The sequence below is a fragment of the Zosterops lateralis genome (assembly GCF_965231275.1).
Source record: "Zosterops lateralis genome assembly, chromosome: 10".
Lineage (NCBI taxonomy): Eukaryota > Metazoa > Chordata > Aves > Passeriformes > Zosteropidae > Zosterops > Zosterops lateralis.
Window position 1 is genome coordinate 1,087,501 of NC_139770.1, and position 25,572 is coordinate 1,113,072.

Below are 25,572 nucleotides of genomic sequence, written 5' to 3' on the forward strand. Positions count from 1 at the left end.
ACAGCCTGGGGACAGCCCTGCCCGGCTGTGGGTGGCACTGGGGTCACCCCCACTGCAATCCCCGGGTTCAAGGATAGATCTGGGTGTTCCAGAGCTCGGCTGGCTCTGTGGAGGCACAGAAATGGTGTTTTAATGGAGGTTTGGAATAATGCAGGGGAGCTGTGGGGGCTGAGCCGAGGAGCCACCCACGGACCAGGGGCACAGGCAGGGCAAGGTCAGCCCGGATGGGTGTCCCTGTCACCTCTGGGTGTCACTGTCACTCGTGGGTGTCACTGTCAGCCGTGGGTGTCACTGGCAGCCGTGGGTGTCCCTGTCAGCCGTGGGTGACTGTCACACACGGTTGGATGTCACCTGTGGGTGGTTGTCCCTGTCATGCATGGATGACTTTCCCTGTCACCCATGGGTGGCTCTGTCACCCCCAGCTCTGTGTCCCCATCGCCTCCAGCCCTGTGTCCCCAATACCCACATCTCTGTGCGCCCATCACCCCCAGCTCTGTGTCCCCATCACTCCCAGTTCTCTGTCCCCATCACCCATATCTCTGTGTCCCCATCACCCAGAGCTCTGTGTCCCCCTCACCCCCATCTCTGTGTCCCAGCTCTGTGTCCCATCCCTCAGGAGTGGCTGTCACACACACTGTCCCCCCTGTGTCCCCAGGCCCATGTCCCCTCTCTGGGCAGTGACAGTGTGTCTGTCCCTTCCCTGGGACACCTCCCTGGCTGCTGCTGGTGGCTGGAGCAGGTCCCTGCCCCAGGGCTGCTCAAACTCATCCTGCTCCACCCTCCCTCCCTGCAGCCTGGTATTTTCCATCTAAAGGCTGCCTGACAACTTTAATCTAATGCTTAAATGGATGGAAGAGGAGCCGTCGTGCAGGAGCGCTGTAATTTAATTACTTGGGAAGAGCACAGTTTAAGACATTTAAAATGTATTATTTTAGCTTGGCTGCTTTGGCAAAACCCAATCGGAATTTTGAGCTGTGCTTATTTTTATTTCAGACTAACGCCTTCTGTGGAATGGGTTTGTTAAGGAAATTGATTGTTTTTGGAGGAAAGGAAAATGCCCCTGGGTGGGATTTGCTCCTCCAGACATCCAAATGTATTTGAATTGTTTGTCAAATTACTTTGGTGGCACCATGAGCCCCCCTGGAGCAGGTCCTGGTGTCCTGATCCCTCCCTGGGCTGCCCAGGTGCTCCCCCAGGCTCCGTGGGAGATATTTACTGGCAAAGCTCCTTCCAGAACAGAAATAATCAATGGGACACGAGGTTTGAGAAGCAGAAGAAGCAGGAAAAATATGGAAAAAAAGGTCCTGAAGCTCCTGGATTTGAAGTCCTGCTGCCTTGTTGCTGGGAGCTCCTCAAGAGGGGAACTGGAGCAAGCTTATCTTTGGTTTTGGTTATAAAATTCAGAGTCTATGCAGGGCTCACAGCAGCTTAAATCCAACCTGTGGAGAGCCCTGGATGCCATGGTGGGGACAGTGTCTGTGCAGGGGTGAGGAGAGCCAGGCTGGGGCTCCTGGATCCCCCCTGAGACCTCGTGGGAGCCACCAGGAGAACGTGCCCTCTGTGTAAACAACCTGCTCCGGAGATATTTTGAAGATGGAGCCATAAAAATTTAATGGCATACCTATATTTTCCTTTTGGCATCGAATTGGCCATAAAAAAACCCCCAGACACAGAGGAACAGCTTCAGCTGTGCTGGCTGGGAAAGGGCTGCAGCTGCTTCAGAGCCATAAAATCAACCCACGGTGGGTTGGGATGGGTTGGAAGGGACCCTTTCACCACCCCAGGGTGCTCCAAGCTCTGTCCAAAGTGGTGATTTTTTCCCCAATATCCTGTCCATCCCTGTTCTCTGGCAGTGGGAATCCATTCCCTCCTATCCTGTCACTCCAGGCTCTTGTTCAGGTATTTGGAGCAACACTTGAAATCTTTCAAAAATTTTATTTTCTCTGTCAAGAAGCACAAGTCCCGCTCAGTAATTAAAACATAAATTCCATTATTTTTCCCAGCGGTTTCCTTACTTCAGGATGCTTGATTTTATAACAATTCCTGTGAGTTGCCTTTACCTAAATATTGTTGCAAGGATGAATTGCCCCAGGAAAGGGAAATCTCCCTCGACTGGAATTTCCAAGGAGTGGGGTGTGTGGTCAGAGGGACAGGGCAGGACGTGTCCCAGGGCTCTGTGTCCATCTCACCACGGGACAGTGGGAGGTGCAGATCACACCTGGCCCAGGTGGGATATAGAGATATCAACATCTATGTATATCTATATATTATATATATATATATATATATAATATATATATATATTGATATATTGATATATTGATATATTGATATATTGACATCTATCCAGCCATCTAGCTTTCTCTTGATTTATTTATCCATCCATCCATCCATCCATCCATCCATCCATCCCTCCGTCCATCCATCCATCCATCCATCCATCCATCCATCCATCCATCCCTCCATTCCTCCATCCCTCCATCCATCCATCCATCCATCCATCCATCCATCCATCCATCCATCCATCCATCCCTCCATCCATCCATCCCTCCATCCATCCATCCATCCATCCATCCATCCATCCATCCATCCCTCCATCCATCCATCCATCCATCCCTCCATCCATCCATCCCTCCATCCATCCATCCATCCATCCATCCATCCATCCATCCATCCATCCATCCCTCCCTCCCTCCCTCCCTCCCTCCATCCATCCCTCCATCCCTCCATCCCTCCATCCCTCCATCCCTCCATCCATCCCTCCATCCATCCCTCCATCCACCCTCCTATCTATGAATCCATCTCTCCATCTCCGTGCATTTATTCACCCATCCATCCATCAGAAATGAGGCAGAGGAGGAGAAAGAGAGTTTTTTTTCCCCCTCTATGCAAAAGCAGGGATGAAACTCTCCCTGCTCCTCTTACTGCTGCCACTACCTTGATCCCATCGAATTTATTATTTTTTTTTTTTTTCACGGATAACGTAATCCCCTCAGACATTTGCAACCGTGCACTTGAAAAGCCTCGCTGCAGAATGACAAAGAGGTTTTTTTGGGTTTGTTTTATTTTTTCTCCTCTCTCTGCCGGGGTCGTCCGGTGACGAAGCGCGGCGGGGGCAGCACCATGGGCTGAGCTGGGCTCAGGGGGATGCTCTGGGATGAGGAGCTGTTCCCTGGGAATGTCAGGGTTCCCTCTGCCCCAACATCCCCTCCTGGTGACCCCGGGGTTCCGTGCAGGGCTTGGCCCCCAGCCCCATCTCCTCTGCCTCAGCTACGCTTTAATGCGTCACCTGCAACTTGTGCCAGCCAAGGAAAACGCCGGGGAATTGCAGCTGAGGCGACCACCCACACAGCCCACGGCCCTGCGAGTACGGGAGAGGAGTTGGGGAGTGAGGAGGGAGCTGGGGAACGAGGGCTGGGTGTCCTTCAGGCGCTGCTTGTCCCCTGTGCCATCCACGCCTGGGTGCCCATTGTCACCTCCTGCCTCTCCCAGTGCCCTTCCCCAGCCCCTCAGTGCTGCCCTGCTCTGTCTCTGCACTTATTGCAGGAGTAGCAGTTTCCTATTTTGTATTTTGTATTTGAGATAGTCCTGAGCATCCTGAACAGGACCTGAATGAGCAAGGAAAATGCACAGAGGGAGTGGAAATGTTCCAGGCCAGGTTGGACAGAGCTTGGAGCAACCTGGGATAGTGTAAAGCATCCCTGCCCATGGATTGGGATACTTTTTAGGGTCCTTTCCAAGTCAAACCCTTCTGGGGTTCTGTGATCCATCCCCTCCTCTGCCCTGCTCTGTCTCTGCACTTATTCCATGAGTAGCAGTTTCCTATTTTGTATTACTGAGATAACCCTGAACATCCTTGCATGAGCAAGGAAAATACACAGAGGGACACCTGGGAGTGGAAATGTTCCAGGCCAGGTTGGACAGAGCTTGGAGCAACCTGGGACAATGGAAAGTGTCTCTGCCCATGGACTGGGACAATCTTTAGCGTCCCTTCTGGGGTTCTGTGATCCATCCCCTGAGGCAGCAGGGGAGCAGCGTTGCTCCAGCAGCACCTGGCCCCAATCCAATTCCCTGTTATTTCTGTAGCAGGTAGGAGCTCCCAGAGCAGTGTGAGCTGTGCAGAGCAGCAGCCACGAGCACAGTCACAGTCACACAGTGCAGGTGTCACATCGAGTGCCAGGAGCAGAGTGAAGGATGCACGTGCTCAGGCAAGGCAGGAAATCTGTGTTTTCAGCTCGGGCCACCTACGCTGGTCCAGCTGCTGCAGCTTTGCGTGTTTGTCTGTGCTTCTCATCAGCTGAGAACAGAGGTTAAAAAAATCCCTGGTAAAAAATCAAATAATTAAACCGTAAAAAAATGTAAAAATCCCTGGTAAAAAATCAAACCATTAAACCATTAAAAAAAGTTAAAATCTCTGGTAAAAAAAAAATCAAAAGGATTTGATGCTTTGCACAAACATCCAAACTTCATCAAGCCAGGAGCGTTTGGACAGGGGTGCCCAGGGTGGGGTGGTTGGGGTGGCTGTGCAGGGCCAGGAGCTGCACTGGGGGACTTTGGTGTCCCTTCTGTGGATTTGTCTTTGCTGCAGCTTTATGACCTGGAGCTGTGCCCTGGCTTCTGTGCACTCAGGGAACCTTTGCTGGGATGGGGTGCCTTGGTCTGAGCACCCAAAGGTGCCAGGGCTGCTGTGGGGATGAGGTGACACTGGGGGGATGAGGTGACACTGTGGGGACAAGGTGACACTGTAAGGATGAGGTGGCACTTGTGGGGATGAGGGGACTGGGGACAAGGTGAGGGGGCTGGGGATAAGGTGACACTGTGGAGATGAGGTGACACTATAAGGATGAGGTGACACTGTAAGGATGATGTGACACTGTGGGGACCAGGTGTCACTGTGGGGACCAGGTGGCACTTGTAGGGATGAAGTGACACTATGGGGACAAGGTGGCACTTGTAGGGATGAGGTGACACTGTAGGGACCAGGTGTCACTGTGGGCACAAGGTGACACTTGTAGGGATGAGGTGACACTATGGGGACAAGGTGACACTACAGGCACAGGTGGGCCCATGGATGGTCAGGACAGTTTGGGTGACATTGGGATAAAACAAGTTGCATTTAGGACCAGGGAATATTCCCGAGAGACCAGCAGGAAGGTGACTCGTGCCCTGCAGGGTTTCCTCACGCCCGGAGGGAATTTGCTCATTCCCAGCAGGATTTACTCACCCCCGACCTTTTTATTTTACATTATTTAAATTTATTTTACATTATTAACCCCATCCTCACCGAATCATTTTCCCCAGTGGTGGCCGCTCCCTGCAGCATCCCCAGAACAGTGGGACCACTGTCACTTGTTCCTGCCTGGGGATGTCCTGGAGGTGTCCTGGGGGTGTCCCAGGGGTGTCCTGGGGGTGTCCCAGGGCTCCAAGCCCTCCATGCACTGCCCAGGGTTGTGAACACACTCAGCATCTCTGCAATTAGCGCTGGTGATTTAATGCCAACTGCTGTGCGTGTTGTCAAGTGTTTTGTTCCTGAAATGAGAGACAGAAATGGTTGTTTGCCTCTCCTCCCACCCGCCGCACTCCGAGACAAGCTCCCACCACGGGAGATCTGGGATTTGGGAGCCCAAAGCTGGCCCTAAGAGCAGGAAAATATTCGAGTTAATTAAAGGAGAGAATTAGCACCTCCCTGGGGTGCTCCAGCTCAGCTCCTCGCCAGCCTGAGCACGATGGATGGGGATAAATGGATGTTCAGGGTGCTCCTAAAAACAGGGAGAGCAACTTCTTGGGACATGGGGGAACAGACTGAAAACAACAGGGGAGAGATTTGGATGAGATGTTGGGGAGAAATTCTTTACTCAGAGCCCTGGCTCAGGGTGCCCAGAGAAGCTGGAAGTGTCCAGGGTCAGGTTGGACAGGACTTGGAGCAGCCTGGGACAGTGGGAGGTGTCCCTGCCCTGCAGGGATGGCACTGGATGGGATTTAATGTCCCTTCCCACCCAAACCACCCTGGGATTCTGGGATTTTCCCCTGCAGGACTGGGGACAGGGCCAAGCTGGGTGTCACTGTCCCCACTCCACAGGTGAGGGACACTGGGAGGGATTTAATGTCCCTCCCACCCAAACCATCCTGGGATTCTGGGATTTTCCCCTGCAGGAGGCAGGGATGGGACTGGGGACAAGGCCAGGCTGGGTGTCACTGTCCCCACTCCACAGGTGACAGATGAGGGACAGCAGAGGAGCTGCAGGAGAGGAACATGGGGAAGGTCTCTGCTTCCATAGGGATTTTATTGTCTCTTGAAACAGCCTCTTTTTTTTTTTTTTCTTTTTTTTTTTTTTTTTCAGGGCATAAATTACATATTTTATTCATTTTCAGCACAGAAAGGAGTGGTTCTGGAGCCCTGATGGGGATGTTTCTAAGCAACGTTGTTTTCCCACCACCAGCGTCAGGAACAGTGACTTTTTTACTTCTTCTTTTTTTTCTTTTTTCTTTTTTTTTTTCCCATATTTTTGTAGCAATAAGACAAACTCTCTGAATTCGTGTCAGGAAAACTGTGCCACGACTTCCCCAGTTTGGCTGCATCCCCCAGCAGTGAGGGGGTGTGTGAGGGGTCCCCTGGGGGTCACCAGCCCCCGGGATGCTGCTCTGGGATTATCCCCTCAGTTTTTATTTTGGTGGAGTGAATGTGGCACAACCACAGACACAGGGCAAGGAAAGGGAGCCTTGGAAGGAGCCAAAAAAGCAGCTTTTATCTGAATTCCGTGGAGCTCTCCCAAGCCTGCTGATCCTTCTCTGTGGGTGTGGACTCGAAAATGTTTTAGTCATTGTATGTGTTATTGCAGGGATTTTATTTAAAACTTCTGTTTTTGCACAGAGGGAGAAAAAACCTACCTCTCTTTCTCCTTCTCTGCCTCATTGCTGATGGATGGATGGGTGAATAAATGCATGGAGATGGAGAGATGGATTCATAGATGGAGAGGAGGGTGGATGGGTGGATGGGTGGATGGGTGGATGGATGGATGGATGGATAAATAAATCAATAGAAAGCTAGATGGCTGGATAAATGTCTATATATCTATATATCTATATATCTATATATTTATATATCTATATATCTATATAAATATACAAATATATAAATATATAAATATATTTTATAAATATATAAACATAAAATATACCTATATAGGTATATACATCTATACAGGCATATACAGATATAAATATATAGCTATATAGGTATATCTCTATATCGCTATATCTCTATATCTATATTTTATATATTTATATATCTATCTAAATATATAAATATAAAATATATCTATATAGGTATATATCTGTATATAGTCATATAGATATATAGAGATATAGCTATATAATTATATAGATATATAGATGTATCTCTATATCTATATATATCTATATATCTATATTTTTATATATTTATAGGCCTAAATAAATATATATAAATATATTAAAATATATTTATATAAATATATTTTAATATAAATATATAAGAATATATAAATATTAATTACAATATAAATATATTATAAATATATAAAATAAATATATAAATTATATAAATAAATAAATTAAAGATGTCATATTAAATATAAATAATAACTATATAAATATTAAAATTATAAATATTAAATATATCTATATATAAAATATACCTATATAGATCTATAGATACATATCTATATATAGATATATAGATAGACAGGTAGACAGGATTATCCTGATCCCTTCCCTCTGGGAACACTGGAAGGGAAGGGAGGGTTTGGGGTGATTTGGGGGTGTTGAAGGACACAAAACCATTGTAGATTAAGGAGATAATTCAGCAGCACGAGTGTCTCAGGCCATAAATCTCTGCCAGGGACTGGGCTGGGTGTTGGTTGTGTCCTGTGTGGGGTTTGTGCTCCTTTTCTGTCTTTCAGACCAGAAAATCTATTGAAATGCAAAGATCGCTCAAACAAATCCATCATCCTTTCCTAAATGCGGCAGAACACAAAAGATGTGAAGTTTTAAATCAGTAGATGCTTATATTAATGTTTTATAGGAAAAAAATCTATTTTTTAGTTTGTAGCCTCACATCCCTCTTGGCTGTGACCCCAGTGTCCCCTGCAGGGCTCTGCTGTCCCTGTGCTCTCAGCAGGGATTATCACACCAATGTCACCACGCTGGATTTGTCCTCCTGAATCCTCTTTTGGTGCCCCAGAGCTGAGCCTCATCCTCCCCACAGCCCCTGGCTCCCCATTTCTGCTCTCCTGGCTCCCCTGCCCCTGCTCCCCTGGGCTCATCCCACATCTCCATGTACATATATAAATTACAGATTCCTCCAGTTCTCCTCCAGCTCTGCCTGCACAGTCAGCACTTGCCCTCCCCGGGGGATGATTCAACTCCAAATTCCCACAAAAGCCCTGGAGGAGGCCTGGGCTGAGGGAAGAGGCAAAAGGAGGGTTGGGAATTTTCCATGATTTCCATGATCCCACTGCTGCCCTGGGCTGGAGGAGGTTTAGGCTGAGCTCTGCTGGGTTAAAGCAGATTCTGTGCAGCCTCCACTCCCCAGGAGGAAAAGGAGGGTGAGACCCAATCCCTGGGGATTTTTCCTTGGAGTGTGGGTGAAGATAACATTAACTTCAGTTAAAAGAATCTTGAAAACCTGTGATGTTCCCCCATCTTTTTGCTGTCAGATTTTATCCCAGCCACCTCTGTGCTGCTGCAGGATGTGTCACTCCTCCCCTCCCTTTGTGCCACTTCTTGGCTTTCTGATGTTCAGCCACAGCCAGGAATTGTCCCCTTGACCTTCTGTGTGCAGAATGTTGGACCTGGTGCTTTCTTTGGCCACAGAATGAGCTCTCCTCACCCAGCACTCCCACCTGGATGCATCTCTGGAGGATTTTTCTATGGTTTTGCCCATCATCTGCTTGCAGTTCAGTGACTGATGAGCAAAATGCTGTTTTTTCCCCCAGATTTGAGGAGCTGGAGGCTTTTTTTCAGCTCAGGGTCTGGTGCCTCCCTGTCCAGCACAGACTGGTGTCACCCCCCTGAGCCTGTCACATTTAACAAAATAATTAATTCGGGTTTATTCAGCTCTGCAGCAGAAGCAGAGTTAATTATTGCTCCTTTCTGAGCAGCATTTCTGCCCTGTGTAAGGGACTCATTGCTGGGGTGGGTTTGGGGTGTGGGGTGTGCTCCCCATCCCTGCTGAGCTGCTGCTGGAAAAGAGGAAAAAAGGAGGAATAAGTGACAAAAACAAGGTGAATGTGAACCTTTGAGCCCCAAGGATGTGATTCCTGCCCAGCTCGGGGCTTTCCCCTCTGCCAAGGGCTGGGAAGGGCTGAGTGAAGTTTTCCAGGTCTCTGTGGAGTTGGGACAGGCAAAAACCTGAGTCACCCCAGGGAAAACCCTAAAAATCACCAGGCACAGAGACTCAGCCTGGGAGTGATGGGGGAGGATGAGGAAGGGCTGGGATTGTTCAGGGTGGGGAGTTGTGGCTGTTCATGACAGGAAAGAACAACACTCACACCAGGCTGAAGTGAGGAGCTAAAGAGAAAGTTTATTGTGATTTGGGGTTTAAATAGGATTTGGAATGTGATGAAGGACTGGGAGATGTGGTTTTAGTTTGTTTTTTTGGCTGGTGCACTATTTATGTGGTGGTTTTATGTTCACCCAATTTTATTTGCCAACTGGGCGAAAGGATTTATTTATTTATTTATTTGCCAACTGAGAGAGAAGATTTTGGCCACTCCCTCACAGAAAGGAATTCCTTCCCCAAATCCCCCCTCACCCTGCTCCCTGTGGCAGTGGGGAGCTGTTTCCCCTTGTCCCAAATCTTCCTCCAGCTCTCCTGGAGCCCCTTTACCCCAGACCCTCCCTGAGTTCACTGGCACAGGCACCTCAGGGGTTTTTCCAGGAGGATGCTGAGCTGTGCAGGGCTAGAACAGATGCTCCTGATGGGTTGGGATTTATTCCCAACCCCTCCCAGGCCCTGCTCCCAGCTCAGCTGCAGGGACGGGGCTGGTTCATTGTCTCAGAGCTCAGAATTAGCTCAAGGAAGCAGAAAAAGCTTTTAGTGCCCCGTTACTTAGAGACGGCCCGTTGATTTTCCTTGGCAGCTGTGCAGATTCAGGCATCTGTCTGTCTGTCTGTGTGTCTGTGTGTCTGTGTGTCTGTGTGTCTGTCTGATCCGTGCATCCACCTGGGTGATGCAAAATCAATGTCAGTGCAGATACACACGTTGAGTATTTGCTCGGTGGGATTTTTGTCGGTTTGTTTCTCCCTCTTTGGGAGGCAGAGGAGAAGCAGGAATGCCAAAATTCCTGTTCGGCAGGAGGAGCCAGGGCTGGGCTCAGTGGGCTCAGTGACCAGGTCCTGGGCACACCTGGGGGTGCATAAGGGACACACCTGGGGATGTGGGACACACCTGGAGATGGATAAGGGACACACCTGGGGATGGATGTGGGACACACCTGGGGATGGATGGGGGGCACACATCTGGGGATGGATGGGGGGCACACCTGGGGATGAATGAGGGATACACCTGGGGATGTGAGGCATACCTGGGGATGGATGTGGGGCACACCTGGGGGATGCTCTCCAGGCTGGGCCATGAGCTCAGGACTCCTGCCCTGCAGCCTCCCAGCTCCCTTTGCAGGCCCTGCAGGGATTTGGCATTTCCAGCATCAACATCCCAAATCTCCGTGTCAGGTGTGGGCTGAGCAAATGGCAGAGCTCTGCAAATCCAAACACGGCCTTTCTGCCCGGGTTTCTGGGCTCAGCTGAGTCCTCACAGAGCTGGGTGGTGCTCCCTGGACCAAATCTGGGGGTGTTTGACCCCAAAACCTGCCTGGAGTGGGGAGGGAGCAGCCCTGGGGGTGTGGGGAAGGACAGGGCAATCATTGGGGTCTGGGCTGGGACCCTAAAACAGTGCCAGGGGCTGGGAAATCCTATAAATGCAGGGAAATACCCCAAGGATGCACTCACCCCCTGTCCCTACAAATACATTTATAAAGGGGTGTGGAGAGGATTTGTGTTTGCACACACACACTGGGAATATCTGTGTCTGTAGACATAAAAAGGGTGTGTCCATGAATAGAGAGATTTAAAGGGTATTTGTGTGTATTTCCATAAAAGGTTACACATAAAGGATGTGTGTATGCATAGAGCTAAAGGATAAATGTGTGTAATATATATATGTATGTGCAAATATATATAAAGGGTGTATGTGTAGATGTGTTTTTATATTTATGTTATATTTACGTGTTTTTATATTTATGTGGAGAGGGGAGTTCATGAGCCCAAAGGCTTTGAACAGCAAAGAATGGGCTGGTGAGAAATAGCATTAAAATCAATCTCTATAAAAGAATAAAATTTATTATTTTAAATTATAAAAATAATTTTATAAGCTCCTATAAAATACTTGGGAGCTGCACGTGGGGGTGAAGAGCAGCACTTGACTCCAAGGAGCATTATGGGGTGGGTGGGCTGTGTCCAGGGGGAATGTAGAGATCCCCATGCCATGGATCTGGGATTCGGGAATTCCTGAATTCTGGAATTCTGGAATTCTTGAATTCTGGAATTCCTGCCCTGCTGGGAAGGGTGGGGCATCATTTATGCTCTTCTGGGCACGGATGGGTTTGGTGGTCAGGACCCAGCTGAGCTTGCACTCAAAAGATGGAAAGAAAAAAAAAAAAAAAAAAAAAAAAAAAAAAAAAAAAAAAAAAAGGAATAAAGAAGAAAAAATAGAACACACACACAAAAAAAAGAGGTCAGTGCCTGCCCTAGCTGTGCTGTGAGCCTGGGGGCTCGTGGGGCTGCAGAGGCAGCTGCAGCTCTTCAAACAGACCTGCAGGTCATCCCAACATCCCAAATTCCCCTTAGCAGCAGTAAATGTGGGGAGCAGCAGTAAATGTGGGGAGCAGCAGTAAATTTGGGGAGCAGCAGTGCACTGAGGGCTCCTGCAGGGGTGGGAGGGTGGGCAGGGCTGCCCCAAGGGCTGGCTGGGCTTGGGCTGCTCCTGCTGCCCCCCTGGGATGCTCCTCAGGGAAATTGTGCAGTAGGAATGAAACCCTGAAAAAGCCAGTGTGGAAAAATCGGACGAGCTAAAAGCACAGGTCACAGCCTGGGCTGTTCTGTGCAGCCCCTTCCCTGACCCTGCCTGGGCTTTTTCTTCCTGTTTTATTTTATTTGGCTTCAAATAACTCACCAGGAGCAGCAAAAAGGGGCTGATGGGCAGGGGTTTGTACCTTGCTCCTGCCCCATGGCAGAGGGTGGAATGGGATGAGCTGTGGGGTCCTTTCCACCCAAAACACTCTGGGATGCTGTGAAAGTGCAGGGAATATTTGTGGGATCCCAAATGGGTGTGAGGTACAGCTAGATGAATTTGGGATCATTCTCAGCTCAGGGGTGTGAGGCACAGCTGGATGGATGTGGGGTCACTCCCTGTCCCAGCTCAGGGGTGTGAGGCACAGCTGGATGGATGTGGGGTCACTCCCAGCTCAGGGGTGTGAGGTACAGCTGGATGGATGTGGGGTCACTCCCAGCTCAGGGGTGTGAGGTACAGCTGGATGGATGTGGGGTCACTCCCAGCTCAGGGGTGTGAGGCACAGCTGGATGGATTTGGGGTCACTCCCAGCCCTGAGCACTCAGGGAGGAGGATGGCAGCACTTCCACCTTCCCCTGCCTGGCTGCCCTGATCCAGTGGGAGATTTGCCCCTTTTTGGAGGAAAACACATCATTTGGACAAAAGCTAATTGTCTTCTCCAGCTGCTGGTGGGGTTAAATTGTGTGTCCCTCAAGGGCTGAACTGTATTTTCTAATTATTTCCTTTTCCTTGCAGGAACCTTGGGAAGTCTGGGCTGAGAGTGTCGTGCCTGGGGTTGGGTGAGTAGCTCTGGCCTCTTCCCCCAGGCCAGCCCAGCTCAGCCCTGCAGGGGAGTTGTGGTGTCAAATCCTCTGGGATCCATCCCAGGGAGTGTCCCCTGGAGCTGGGGCAGAGCTCCAGCCCCCTCCCCTTCTCTTCTTTCTTTTTTCCCCTCTTCTCTTTCTTTTTTTTCCTTCTTTCCATTCACCCCTGTGTGCCTTGTTCAGATATAGTGAATGTTATTATTTATAAATATATTATTTATTTATATATTATATCATATCATATCATATCATATCATATCATTTTATTTTATTTATCGCTATAATTATAGAAATTAAATTAAATATATTACATTAAATATAAATTAAAATTAATATATTCAATAATAAATAAATAAATAATATTTTAAGTTAAATATTAATTAAATTAAATATAAAAATATAGTTATATAGATTTTGTATTTATATAATTTTATATCAATATAAAATATATTTATAAATATAATTATATAAATTATATATATAATATATATTATATATTATGTATTATATATGTTATAAAATATATGTATTTTATAACATATATATAAATATATATTATAAAAATATATATTATAAAAATATATTTCTAAATACATATATTCTATTTATATAAATGCAATTATGTGAATATACACAATAATAAATATTGTATTCACAAATTTTTATAAATATAAAATTATAGTTATATAAAAATATCATTATAAATATAAACATATTTTTATTTAAATATAAATTTATAGTCAACCCAGATTGAGTATAAATTTACAAAACCACAAAATTTGATGGCACATTTTATTTCCTTGCTACACAGACAGAGCACATGAAGAAAAATCAAATTAAAATCAGCCTGCAGTGGTTTAAATGGGACACACAAGGGGATGCAGAGGGGAAAGGACACCCTCCCATTCAATCCTGGGGTTCAGAGCAGCCTCAGGCTGGAGCAGAGCTTTGGGTCTGGAGGATTCAGCAATGCTCAATCATCACAACAATAACACTGCTTAATCAGTTGACTAATTTAACATTTATCAAATGACTCAATAGGATTTGCTATAAGCACAACAGCAGCTTAATTACGAATCCCAGCTAATTATGACTCCGAGACGGCAACGCTCATGCTGCACTTACTCAGAGTGTTTAAATCAGTTGGTGCAGCCACAGAGCTGAGGAGTCTGGAGCAAACCATGAACCTGTGAAGGAGTTCAGGGAAACAACTGCTGCCTGCAGGCTCCCAGCCCGGGGGTGCTTGGAGTTAGTCAGCAGGAAATCTCCATCCTGGCTGCAATTGGGGTTGTTTTGTTATTATTATTGGACTTCTTTGAGAAGTATAATAATAAATAAATAAATAAATAAATAAATAAATAAATGTTTAATAATTCTATTATTATTATTAGGTCAGAGCACCCTGATCCACTGGGAACTGTCCCTGCCCACAGAGGTAACAACTGCTGGCTGCAGACTCCCAGCCTGTGGGGTGCTTGGCTTTAGTCAGCAGGAAATCTCCATCCTGGATGCAATTTGGGTTGCATTGTCTTTGCGGAGTCCAATAATAATAATAATAATAATAATAATAATTCTATTATTATTAGGTCAGAGCACCCTGATCCACTGGGAACTGTCCCTGCCCACAGAGGGGTGGAATGGGATGAGCTTTGCAGCCCAAACCATTCCATGATTCTGTGGTTGTTCTGCTCAGGCTGTTGAGACAAAAAACACGAGGTTTTGGGGGTGTTTGCTGGGAAACAGGAGCTCCTTAGAGCAGGAGCTGTGAGAGCAGAGAGTGTTTGGGATCAGCTGGAGGGGGTGACCTGCCCAGGTGCCCTCAATGCTGGGATGGAGGAGAAGGAGCTGCCCTGGGGGTCCTGGGCTCTGCCTGACCCTCCCAGCCCCATCCCTGCTCACAGGGCACTTCTCAGCCCCTTCTCCCAACGTGCTTTGAGATCTGGTTTTAAGCTGGAGGGAGTTGTGAAAGTCACCTTTTCACACGAGTCAGAGGAACAAGGCTCCTTCTGCCAAGAGCTCTTGTGGTTAAAATAGCCCCAGCCTTGGAGAGGGCTCGTCTGGTCTGTGCTGAGGTTTTATTTATCAGCCTCACAGCTTCCCCAAGTGCTGCTGTTGTGCTGGAGGAGAAAAAAAAAACCACGGGAAGGAAGCAGCAGCAGGAGAAGAAAAAAAAAAAATAAAAACCACCACAAAAAAAACAATTTTGCAGAGCTTTTCTTTGATTTCAAGCGGGTGGAACTGCAGCAGCATCTAAATATACTGAGCCTTTGTGAGTGCAGCTGTGCAGGGGGCTGGGGGAGGCTGCTGGGCACCTCCTCCTGCTCTGCACAGGGGGCTCTGTGTGCAGGGAGAGGCAGCTGGGCACCCTGAACCCAGAAATTCCCTGCAATGTGCAGCATCTTTGATTTTTTGGATGATTGTTTTGGGTTGGAAGGACCTTAAAGCTCATCCTGTTCACCTTCCACTGTCTCAGGTTGATCCAAGCTGGCCTTGGGATCCAGGAGCAGCCACAGCTTCTCAGGGAAAGCCTCCCAACCCTCCCAGGGAAGGATTTCTCCCTCAGATCTGATCTAAATCTCCCTTTTTTCAGTTTAAAACCATCCCCCTGCAGATCCATCAGGTGTCTGCCTTACCTGACTTTCCTAACTGCCTTCCCTCCTGCAGCTCCCCCAAAGATAAATGTGTTTTCCCCCGTGTTCTCTGCAGCATGAAAAAAATCTAATTTAGGGCTCGCTAAAGTTTCTGAAGGCTCAGCAGTTCTTCCTTAGGAGCCTTGAAAAATCCCAGCCAGGTGGGATGAGAAGGTGGAGGAGAGTGGGAAGGGGGGCAGGACTCTGAGGTGGGCAGGGACACTTTGGGGACATCCTGCTCCTCCTGCCTCACCTGGGGACCAGCTCCTCTGCTGGGTCCTGCTGGTGCTCAGTGTTTTCCATTCAGGGATGTTTGGGGAGAGCCCTGAGCCCCTCTCAGAGCAGTGGCTGAGCATCACTGCTGGGTTCCTGGGGCTCCCCTGGGGCTGGGGCTGCTCAGCCAGGCTGGACATCCCTGGGAACATCCCAGTGCTCAGTTCTGCTCCTGCCTGGAGCTTCCACCTCCTGCTCTGGTGAGTTCCTTCAGCTGGGGATGTGCACAGCCTCACCCTGGGCTGCTCTGAGGTTATTCCCTTGCTGCCGGAGCCAAAATGTGCCTGTGATTCCAGGAAAAAATGAGGTTTTTTTCAGGTGTTTAGTTCAGGGTGAGCCCTGCCTGTGGATTCCTCTTGGTTTTGAGGGAATGTTGAGGCAGGAGCCTTGAGTGTGAGGAAATAGGGTTAGGGTTAGCCCTGAGTGTGAGGAAACAGGGTTAGGGTTAGCCATGAGTGTGAGGAAATGAGCAGGACAAAAGCTGCCATCCCGATCCCATGGAGAAAAGGCTGCAGAAATTGGTGTTTAGTGAGCCCAGAGGGGCCAGGGGCTGCTCTGTGCCCTGCCCTGGCTCTCTCTGTGCCCAGCCCTGTGTGACACCATCCCTGTCACACCAGGACAGGCTGGGGGACAGCCAGGAGTCCCCTGTCCCTGCTGAGGTGACACTCCTGTGACACTGCCAGGGCTGGGCTGTGCTTTGTGAGGAGTGTGAGGGACATGGAGCCACAGCTGGGCTTTGGGCAGAAATCCCCTGGAAGGAGAGAGAATCCAATTGGAAAACTGGTTCTCAGGGCAAAGGGGGAGGAAGGTGATGGGCAAAGGGAGCAGTGGGAATTCTCCCTGCCTTTCTAACCATGGTTGGGATGACAGGGAGAGGCAGTGACTTGGAAAGGGGAAAAGGAGCAATTTTTGAAAAATCTCTGTCTTTCTCCAGTATATTTTTCTTGCCAAACGAGTGTGTTGGCTGAGGTTGTGAATCATCCTTGGCTGTTGTTTGAAATGCCAAATGCGCCTTGTGCCTTTTTTTTTTTTTTCTGCCATTTATTTTTATTATTTTTTTTAAAAATTTCCAAAGGGAGGAGGAGCAGCCTGTGCCTCTGCTTTGCCTGGGTGGGGAACCTTCTCTGCTCCTGATTCCTCCAGCAGAGCCCTTCCCTTCCCTGCCACACCTGATGCTTCAGAGCTCAGCCAAAACTCACTTCCCTGCTTGGCTTCTGCGATGATCATGGGGGAAATAAAAATAAAAAAGACCCCTTGGAATTTCCACCCACCTAATCCTGTCCCCAGCCCTCGGTGTCCCCAGGTGGGAGCACAGGGTGCTCAGCACCACAGATATTATTTATTCCTTGCATTTAAACAGCTTTAAGGCGCTTTTTTTTGCTCTCATTTGAGCCATTGGGAGCCCTGGGGCTGCTCTGCCTGTGCCCCAAGCCCCGAGCACTGTTGTCACTCAGTGGGATTTTTGGCTTCTGGTGTCAGAAATTAAATTTTGAGAGGATGTGCACTCTGTGGGGAGGATGAATAATCCCCTTCCTCCTCACCTGTGCACCTGTGTGCTGCTTATGCAAAAGGAGAGAAAAAAAAATAAAAAAAATCACTTTGAGATAAACAGTCTCAACCCATTTTTCCGTCCAAACACATTTTAATGTATTCCTGTAAAAATAACACCTCTGAAGCTTTAACATGGAAATCAAGCTTCTTTTGGTTATTTTTTTTTTTTTATCTGCAGGAAGAAGCTTAAAGGTAAAATGAAAACAGGTTTCAGTTTTATCTTTGTCGTGCAGGACCAGAGTGTTTAAATTCCAATAATCAGAGAAAACACCTCTCCTGTAGCCAGCAAGGTGTAGCAGGGGGTAATCCTGCCCTGTTATTATTGTCCTCACAGAGCTAAAAAAAGAGATAAAATTAGCTGGAGAACGTGTGCTCTTTGCTCATTTATTTAATTCCCATTTCCTCTCTGATCTGTGGCAAACTCGGCTTTTCCAGCTCGGGCTGTTCTGCAGGAAGTCAGGAGTTGCAGTTTGAACTCACACTTTGTGCATCTTTAAATAGCTTTATTTGCACTCAGACAAACCTGACGTATTAAAAAATTCAGATTGGCCTTTTTTTTGTGTGGTTTTTTTTTTTTGAGGGAAAGAGAGCAAGGTTTCTGCTGCCAGAGATGATGAATGAGTGTGGTGATGCTCTGAGCAGGGCTGATCAAAGCTCAGGGTTCATGTCTGCACCCCTCTGCACCCCATAAACATCCTTCCATCAATCAGAATTTTCAGTTCTGGGGAGTTTTGGGAGTCCCATCCATTCAGTGAGTGACATCTGGATTTCTGTGAGGAGTGAGCAGGGCCCCACCTGTGACCTCCCCCAGCTCCTGCTGCCTCTTTCCCACTGCAAGATGGAATTCCTAAATAAATATATATTCCTAAAATAAATATGTATTCCTAAAATAAATATATATGTACAAAATCCCTATATAGGAAAGAATTCCTGCAGAAATTCCATAGAGTGGGACCAGCTGCCCTTTAAAGGTCCCTCCCAACCCAAACTATTTTATGATCCAGTTAAATCCACACTCTGCTTCCACCACAGGATATTTTAATTTTTAATTTATTTTTTTTTAAAGCAATGATCATAAGGAGATAATGCCTCAAGTTTTCCTAATAATAGACCCAGAGTCAGCAACTGAGGCTAAAAACTGCAGCAGCTTTAGGATCCAGCCTGGAGAAAGCTCTGCCCCTGGGCTGGGCTGGCTCTGGACTTTGCCTTCATGGGAATCTTTTCCTGTCAGAAGAAATATTTCTCTTTTTTATGTCCTTCTTTTTTTTTTTTTTTTTAATTATTCTAATTTTGACTTTCAGGATGCTAAATGCTGGAGCACATATTGAAGGAGACTTTCATTCCCCAAATGATGTGTTGTGGCAGCATCAGGATTTTTTTTTCCAATTTATCAAATTGAAAGGAAACATTTGGAAAATGATTTCTGGTTTGGGAAGAGCTTCAGATTTCAAGGCCTGGCAGTGCCCAAGGCCAGGCTGGGACAGTGGGAGGTGTCCCTGCCCATGGCAGGGGTGGCACTGGATGAGCTTTAGGATCTCTCCCAACCCAAACCATTCCATGATTTGAATCCAGTTCTGTGTTTTGGCCCCAGAGCATCCCCTGGGTGCTGCCCTGAGCACTTTCCTGTGCCAGTCCCACCCTGGGAGGAGGTTCCCTGTCCTGCCTGGCTGCAGGAGCTCTCCTGGGGCTGCACCATCCCCTTCACCCCACCTTAAACCCATTTAATCCCAAAGAGAATTTTGGTGAAGTCTCATTTTTGATGTCAAAACCCCCTTGTAGTAACAGATTGTTTTGTTTTCTCCAGGGACCTGGGTGACTTTTGGAGGTCAGATCTCAGACGAGGTGAGTGCTGCTCTGTGAGCCCAAAGCGTGGAACAAACACTGCCCTGGGATATTTTTAAATGAAATTGTGGCTCCTGGAACAGAGACACAGCAGCAAAGTCACTGCCCAGAGCTGTGCCACAAGCCCCTAATGAAGCTGACATTTCCAGAGAGGGACTTTAATAAACTCCATCCACCCCTCAGGGCCATCTCCTGTCCCCAGCAGTGTCCCCTCCTTCCCAGGGGCAGTGGCACTGCTCCTGCAGCAGAAATTGGGAACTATTTTTGTGTGTGGATGTAATGGGCAACAGTCATAAATCCAGGCGAGGGCTGGGCTTGCAAAGGTGATTTATTTTTGACATAATTGGCTGAAACAAATGAAAAGGAGCTCGGGTTTCCCTGGAGCAGATGGCTCCTGATGCCAGGGAATCACCCCTGGGGCTCCTCTCCAGCCCAGGGTCCCACAGATGTGAGAGCCCCAGGGAGAGCAGCTGCCCACTCCAAAACAACCCTGGCGTGAGGGAAAGAGCCCAGGAGCCTGAATTCAAAGGGTTTTCCTTGAAATTCTCTTGGGTTTTTGTGCTATTGCTGCTTCTACTGGTGGATCTCCAGCTTTGGTCCCATGGATCCTCAGCCTTGGTCCCATGGATCCCTCCAGCTTTGATCCTGTGGATCCCAAACTCTAATCTCCTGGATCTCCCCAGCTTTGATCCTGTGGATCTCCAGCTTTGATCCCAGGGATCCTGTTTTGATCCCATGGATCTCCCCAGCTTTGATCCCCTGGATCCTCCCTAATTCCTGCCGGGCTGGGGGCGAGGGGACCTGATGTAAATTCATGTTTTGGTGTCTCTCTCCTTCCCTGGGTGTCCTGTCAGAGGAGTTCCCTGCGCAGGGGGTGTGGGGTTTTCCCTGGGGTGGGTTTTTCTTGGTGTGGGATTTTCCCTGGGGTGGGATTTTTCCCGCTGTGAGATTTTCCTGGTGTGGGATTTTTCCCGGTGTGGGATTTTTCCTGGTGTGGGTTTTTCCTGGTGTGGGATTTTTCCCGGTGTAGGATTTTTCTTGGGGTGGGCTTTTCTTGGGGTGAGGTTTTCCTGGTGTAGGATTTTCCCTGGTGTGGGATTTTCCCGATGTAGGACTTTCCCCTCTGTCTGGGCTGTATTTTCCCAGCCCTGAGCTGTGTGTCCATCCCTCCACAGGTGGCTGAGCAGCTGATGACCATCGCCTATGAGAGCGGGGTGAACCTGTTCGACACGGCCGAGGTGTACGCGGCCGGCAAGTGAGTGTCCTGTGTCCTGTGTCCTGTATCCCGTGTCCCGTGTCCTGTGTCCTGTGTCCTGTGTCCCGTGTCCCGTGTCCCGTGTCCCATGTCCCGTGTCCTGTGTCCTGTGCCCTGTGTCCCATGTCCCGTGTCCTGTGCCGTGCCCTGGGGCAGGGCTGGATCCCACCCCACACCACCAGCCTGAGCTTGCCGAGCCTCCCTGCTCCCCCTCCAGGCTCTGAAAGCCGCTTTACCCCTGAGCTGGACAGGAAAATATTTGTATTTAGAGCCCTGATCAATAATTTGGAGCACCTCATCAATAAACCCGAATAAATTAACCCAATTCTGGTACCCAGCAAAGGCGGGGGGAGCATCACTTGTGCCACTTGCTGCTGGCACAGGGAGGAAAAACATCCTGAACAGATGGAAAGTGAGTGTGATGTGAATGGTGATGGATGGCAGGGATCCCAATGGGAACCAGTGTGGTGTGGGGGGAACATCAGAACCACTGTGGGGTGGGGGAAAGATCATCTGTGAAAAATCTGATGGGGATGATTTCCAATGGGGTGGGGGAAAGACCATCCATTGATAAATGTGATGGGGATGATTTCTAGTGGGGTGGAGGAAACCCACCATTATCATCCATGAGGAATGTGATGGAAATGATTTACAGTGTGATGGGGGAAAGATCATCCATGATAAATGTGATGGGGATGATTTCCAGTGGATGGGGGGAAACCACCATTATCATCAGTGAGAATTTCCATTGGGTGGGGGAAACCCACCATTATCATCCATGATCAATGCGATGGGGATGATTTGAAGTGTGAAATCTGGGCTGGGACATGGTGTCCTGCTGAGGGAGCAGCTCACGGTCCAGAGGAGGAGGAGGGGGACCAGGGGTTCTGCTGGGTGGGGTCTGTCCCAGCTGGGGGTCACTGTCACCAGGGTGGTGGCACTGAGCATCCCCAGCCTCCCTGACCCCGGGCTCTCCCTGCAGGGCCGAGGTGATCCTGGGGAACATCCTGAAGAAGAAAGGCTGGAGGTACAGTATGGCATCCCCTGCCCCCTTGGCTTGGCTTGGGGGTCCCTGGGGATTTGGGGAATGTCTCACCTTGGGGGGGCTGCCCCAGGCTGCTCCATGGCCCCACAGGAGCAGCTGCACCTTCCCAGTGCCAAGGGAAAGGGCTCTCCTGGGATTTAGGGATGCGCACAGTGACTCCAGGGGATTGTGGCCACTCTTAGGGGCCATCCTGTCTCTGTTACACCCCTGGGAGTGTGTCCATCCCTCTCAGGAGTGTGTCCATCCCCCTGGGAGTGTGTCCATCCCCTCTCCATGTGGGAGGATGGGTTTGGCCCCTCATCCCTATGGATATTGTGGATTAGGGATGCAGAGCTGTGACAGCCCCTCATCTCCAGCAGCCTGGGAGGAGGTGACACCTCATTTAAAGGATGCACAGGAGATGACATCTCGTTTAAAGGATGCACAGGAGATGACACCTCATTTAAAGGATGCACATCAGCACATGTCATGGAGTTTTAGGAGATTTGCATAATCTTTAAAGGCCTCCTGTGTGTGTGTCCTCAGCAGGTTGAGCTCAGGGGGGGTTCTCTCCAAACCCATCACCTCTGTCTAGGGGATTAGGGCTCTGATTGATGATTTGGTGAGGAATATTCTGGATGATGGGGAGAGAAAAAACAATGAAGTCCAATAGAAGCTGGGGAGATTTTGTTATACCTGTCTGGTTGCGCAGCAAGGTGGCTGGAGGATGAGAAGTCTGATTTAATATCATATAGGAGTTTACAGATCAGTCCAGATACATCACACTGGAGTTTAATAACCCTGGGGATGCTGCCTGGCAGTGAGAAGCAGGAGGGCACAGTTCTGCAGCCCTTGGTTAAAGTCAGGGTGGTGCTTACTCAGGAATTAAAAATGTTTGGGGGTTTTGCTTTCTGTCCCAATGTCCAATCCAAACTTCCCCTGACTCCACTCCACTCAATATCCCCCTGCCCTGACTGTTCATGAGCCCATTGTACCAACACACCTGTGGGATGTTTCACTGTCCATCCTCTGAAGGAGCCAAAGCTCAGATCCCCCCACCAGGAGCAGAGGGACAACTCCCTGAGGTGCCATTCCCTGAGGCAGGGGACAATTCCTGGGGTCTCAGGGACTGCCAAAATTCACTCCAGGTGCAGGAATTCCCCCCCCAGATCAACACTGGAGTCAGTCTCCTCAACATTTCCCCCCTGCTCTTCTCCTATTTGAGCAGAAATCCTGCTGCCAGCTTTTAGAGGTTGCTGATGGGCAGAATCCTCCTTGGCTACTTTTTAATAATAATAATAATAGTAATAATAATAATAATTTTATATATAATATAATATATTATATATTATATAAATTATATAATTTATATATAATTATATACTCTATAATGGAATTTACATATAAATTATAAATTTAAATTATAAATTAGAAAAATTATATATATATATATATATATAAAAAGATTATATTATATTTATATTATTTTTTTCTGTTGTTTATGCAGGAGGTCCAGTTTGGTGATAACCACAAAGCTGTACTGGGGTGGCAAGTAAGTGTGACAGTCACTTGTGCTGGTGTTTGCAGCCCTGCAGTCGGGGGAGTTAATGGCACCTGGGGGTGCTTTGCTGCTGTCACTGTAATTCTGATTATTTTGCCAAGGGTTTTAAGGAGTTGGAGTTACTCACCTGGAGAGGAGAAGCTCCAGGGAGAGCTCAGAGCCTTTCCAGGGCCTAAAGGGGCTCCAGGAGAGCTGGAGAGGGACTGGGGACAAGGGATGGAGGGACAGGACACAGGGAATGGCTTCACATGGACAGAGGGCAGGGCTGGATGGGAGATTGGGGAGGAATTCCTGGGCCGAGATGGAATTCCCAGGTTTGCTGTGGCTGCCCCTGGATCCCTGGCAGTGCCCAAGGCCAGGCTGGACATTGGGCTTGGAGCACCTGGGACAGTGGGAGGTGTCCCTGCCATGGCAGGGTCGGAATGGGATGGGATTTAAGGTCCCTCCCAACCCAACCAGTCTGTGATTCTGTAACTTTGGGGGTGTTTAAATCAGAGCACAAACCAATGCTCCTGAGTTGTTGGCACCATGTCCCAGCTGTGTTCCTGTTCTTCCCCTGCAGAGCAGAGACCGAGAGAGGCCTGTCCAGAAAACACATCATTGAAGGTACCTGGGCTGGGCTGGGCTGTGCCAGGGCTCAGGCTGCCCCTGGGGTGGGATTTATCCAGCTGGATCCCAGGGCAGTGCTCTCTCCTGTGCTGGGGCTGTTTGATCCCACTGCTCTCTGTGCCAGTTCCATGCAGGATGATTCCCAAACTTGTCTAAAGTGCCCTAAATGCACCAAAGGATCATTTTGGCTCCCCTCAAAAAGGATCATCTTGGCTCCCTGTGCCAGTCCCATGCAGGGCCATTCCCAAACTTGTCTGTAAAGTGCCCCAAATACACCAAAGGATTATTTTGGCTCCCCTCACTCAGTGTGAGCAGGTGAGAGCCCCCCACACTCTGTGGGGTTTGCTGGGGCAGCTCTCTGCTCTCTGCACACCCCCAGCCCTTCCCTGCAGTGCCAGATGTGGCCAGAGGTGCCCTGGGCTCCCTTTGGGGCTGGGAGGGATGAGGATGAGGATGTGGACATGATTTCAGCCTGCAGAAATAGCCTCTGGAGAGGTGCCAGCCCCCAGGATTGCTCCTGCTGCTGTTCCTCCTCAAAGTGCTCAGTTCTGCTGCCCATCCCCTCACCTGCAGCATCCCTGGGGTTAATTCCCCCAAATCCCTGCTCCTCTTCCCCTCCCTGCTGCTCTGCTTTGTCCTGCTGGATGTGTTACTGCAGGAGAGCAGAACAGAGTGTTCTCTTTGTCCTGGTGGCAGAACCTTGTCCTGAGTCCCTGGTCTGTACCCAGATCTGGCTCTGCAGGGCTCTGCCCGCCAGGTCAGACCCTGGGCACAGCTTTGGGAGGGCTGGGCTGGAACAGAGACTGGACAGAGCCAGAGAATAAAGGAGATATTTATTAAAAGGCCTCCAGGATCCACCTTGGGCAGGACAAGAGCCTGGCCAGGGCTACACCCAAGGTGGACCCAAAATGGTCACAAACTGGACCCAAAATGGTCACGAAATGGACCCAAAATGGACTCAAACTGGACCCAAAATGGTCACAAAATGGACCCAAAATGGACCCAAAATGGTCACAAAATGGACACAAAATGGTCCCAAAATGGTCACAAATTGGACCCAAAATGGTCACAAAATGGACCAAAAATGGTCACAAACTGGACCCAAAATGGACTCAAAATGGACCCAAAATAGACTCCAAATGGACCCAAAATGGTCACAAACTGGACCCAAAATGGACCCAAACTGGACCCAAACTGGATCTAAAATGGTCACAAAATGGACCCAAAATGGTCACAGAATGGACCCAAAATGGTTAATTCTGGAACCAAATGCAGTGTTTTCTTGGGGGTCAGTGCCTTTTAGCACAGAAAGCCTGCAATTCTCAGCCTCCAGAGCTCCAGGACAGGGAGATCAGTGCCCAGGAACAGGCTGGGGAAGGGAGGATCACACCCAGGAGCAGCAGTGTCAGCTGTGACCTTGTCCCTGTGAGAGGAGCCAGCCTGGGCTGGATGCCCAGGGAGCAGGACAGAGCCTGGGGCTGTGCTCTGCAGGAATCCTGGGCTCACCAGCCAATTCTGCCCCTGGGAATTGCTCTGGAGGGACATTCCAGGGCAGTGCCAGCTCCCAGCAGGGTCCCTCCTGTGCTGTGTGACCCCTCTCCACCAGGGAGGTGCAGAAGCTGCTCTGGAGGGGCTCAGAGATTAAATCCTCTGGATTTCTTGATGCTGCACACCTGGAAAATGTGAACCCAAGCAATGCCCAGCTCAGGTGGGATGAATGTGGGGAACAGCAGCTCCTCCCTGGGTGCGGATTTGGCTCCTTCCATCCTCCTCCTCCCTCTTCCTGGGCAAGTTTTATCCAGGAGAGTTTTATCTTGGAGTGTTTGCAGGATCCAGACACGTCAGGATCTGACTTTCCCACTGAGGTAAAGCTGGAGAAAACTTTTTCTTCTGGCAGCATTTTGGGGAATTTTCA

General features: G+C 48.8%; 1 protein-coding gene across 2 annotated transcripts in view; it reads left to right on the forward strand.

Moving 5' to 3' along the window:
- KCNAB1 (potassium voltage-gated channel subfamily A regulatory beta subunit 1) overlaps positions 1-25,572 on the forward strand; it is a 62,608-nt gene that overhangs the window by 27,055 nt on the left and 9,981 nt on the right. For both annotated transcript variants that reach the window (XM_083868435.1, XM_083868436.1), the window contains exons 2-7: positions 12,845-12,888; positions 19,171-19,208; positions 20,384-20,463; positions 21,446-21,490; positions 22,995-23,039; positions 23,611-23,654. In XM_083868435.1, the coding sequence (XP_083724561.1) occupies positions 12,845-12,888; positions 19,171-19,208; positions 20,384-20,463; positions 21,446-21,490; positions 22,995-23,039; positions 23,611-23,654 (296 nt within the window). The remainder of the gene's footprint in view (positions 1-12,844; positions 12,889-19,170; positions 19,209-20,383; positions 20,464-21,445; positions 21,491-22,994; positions 23,040-23,610; positions 23,655-25,572) is intronic.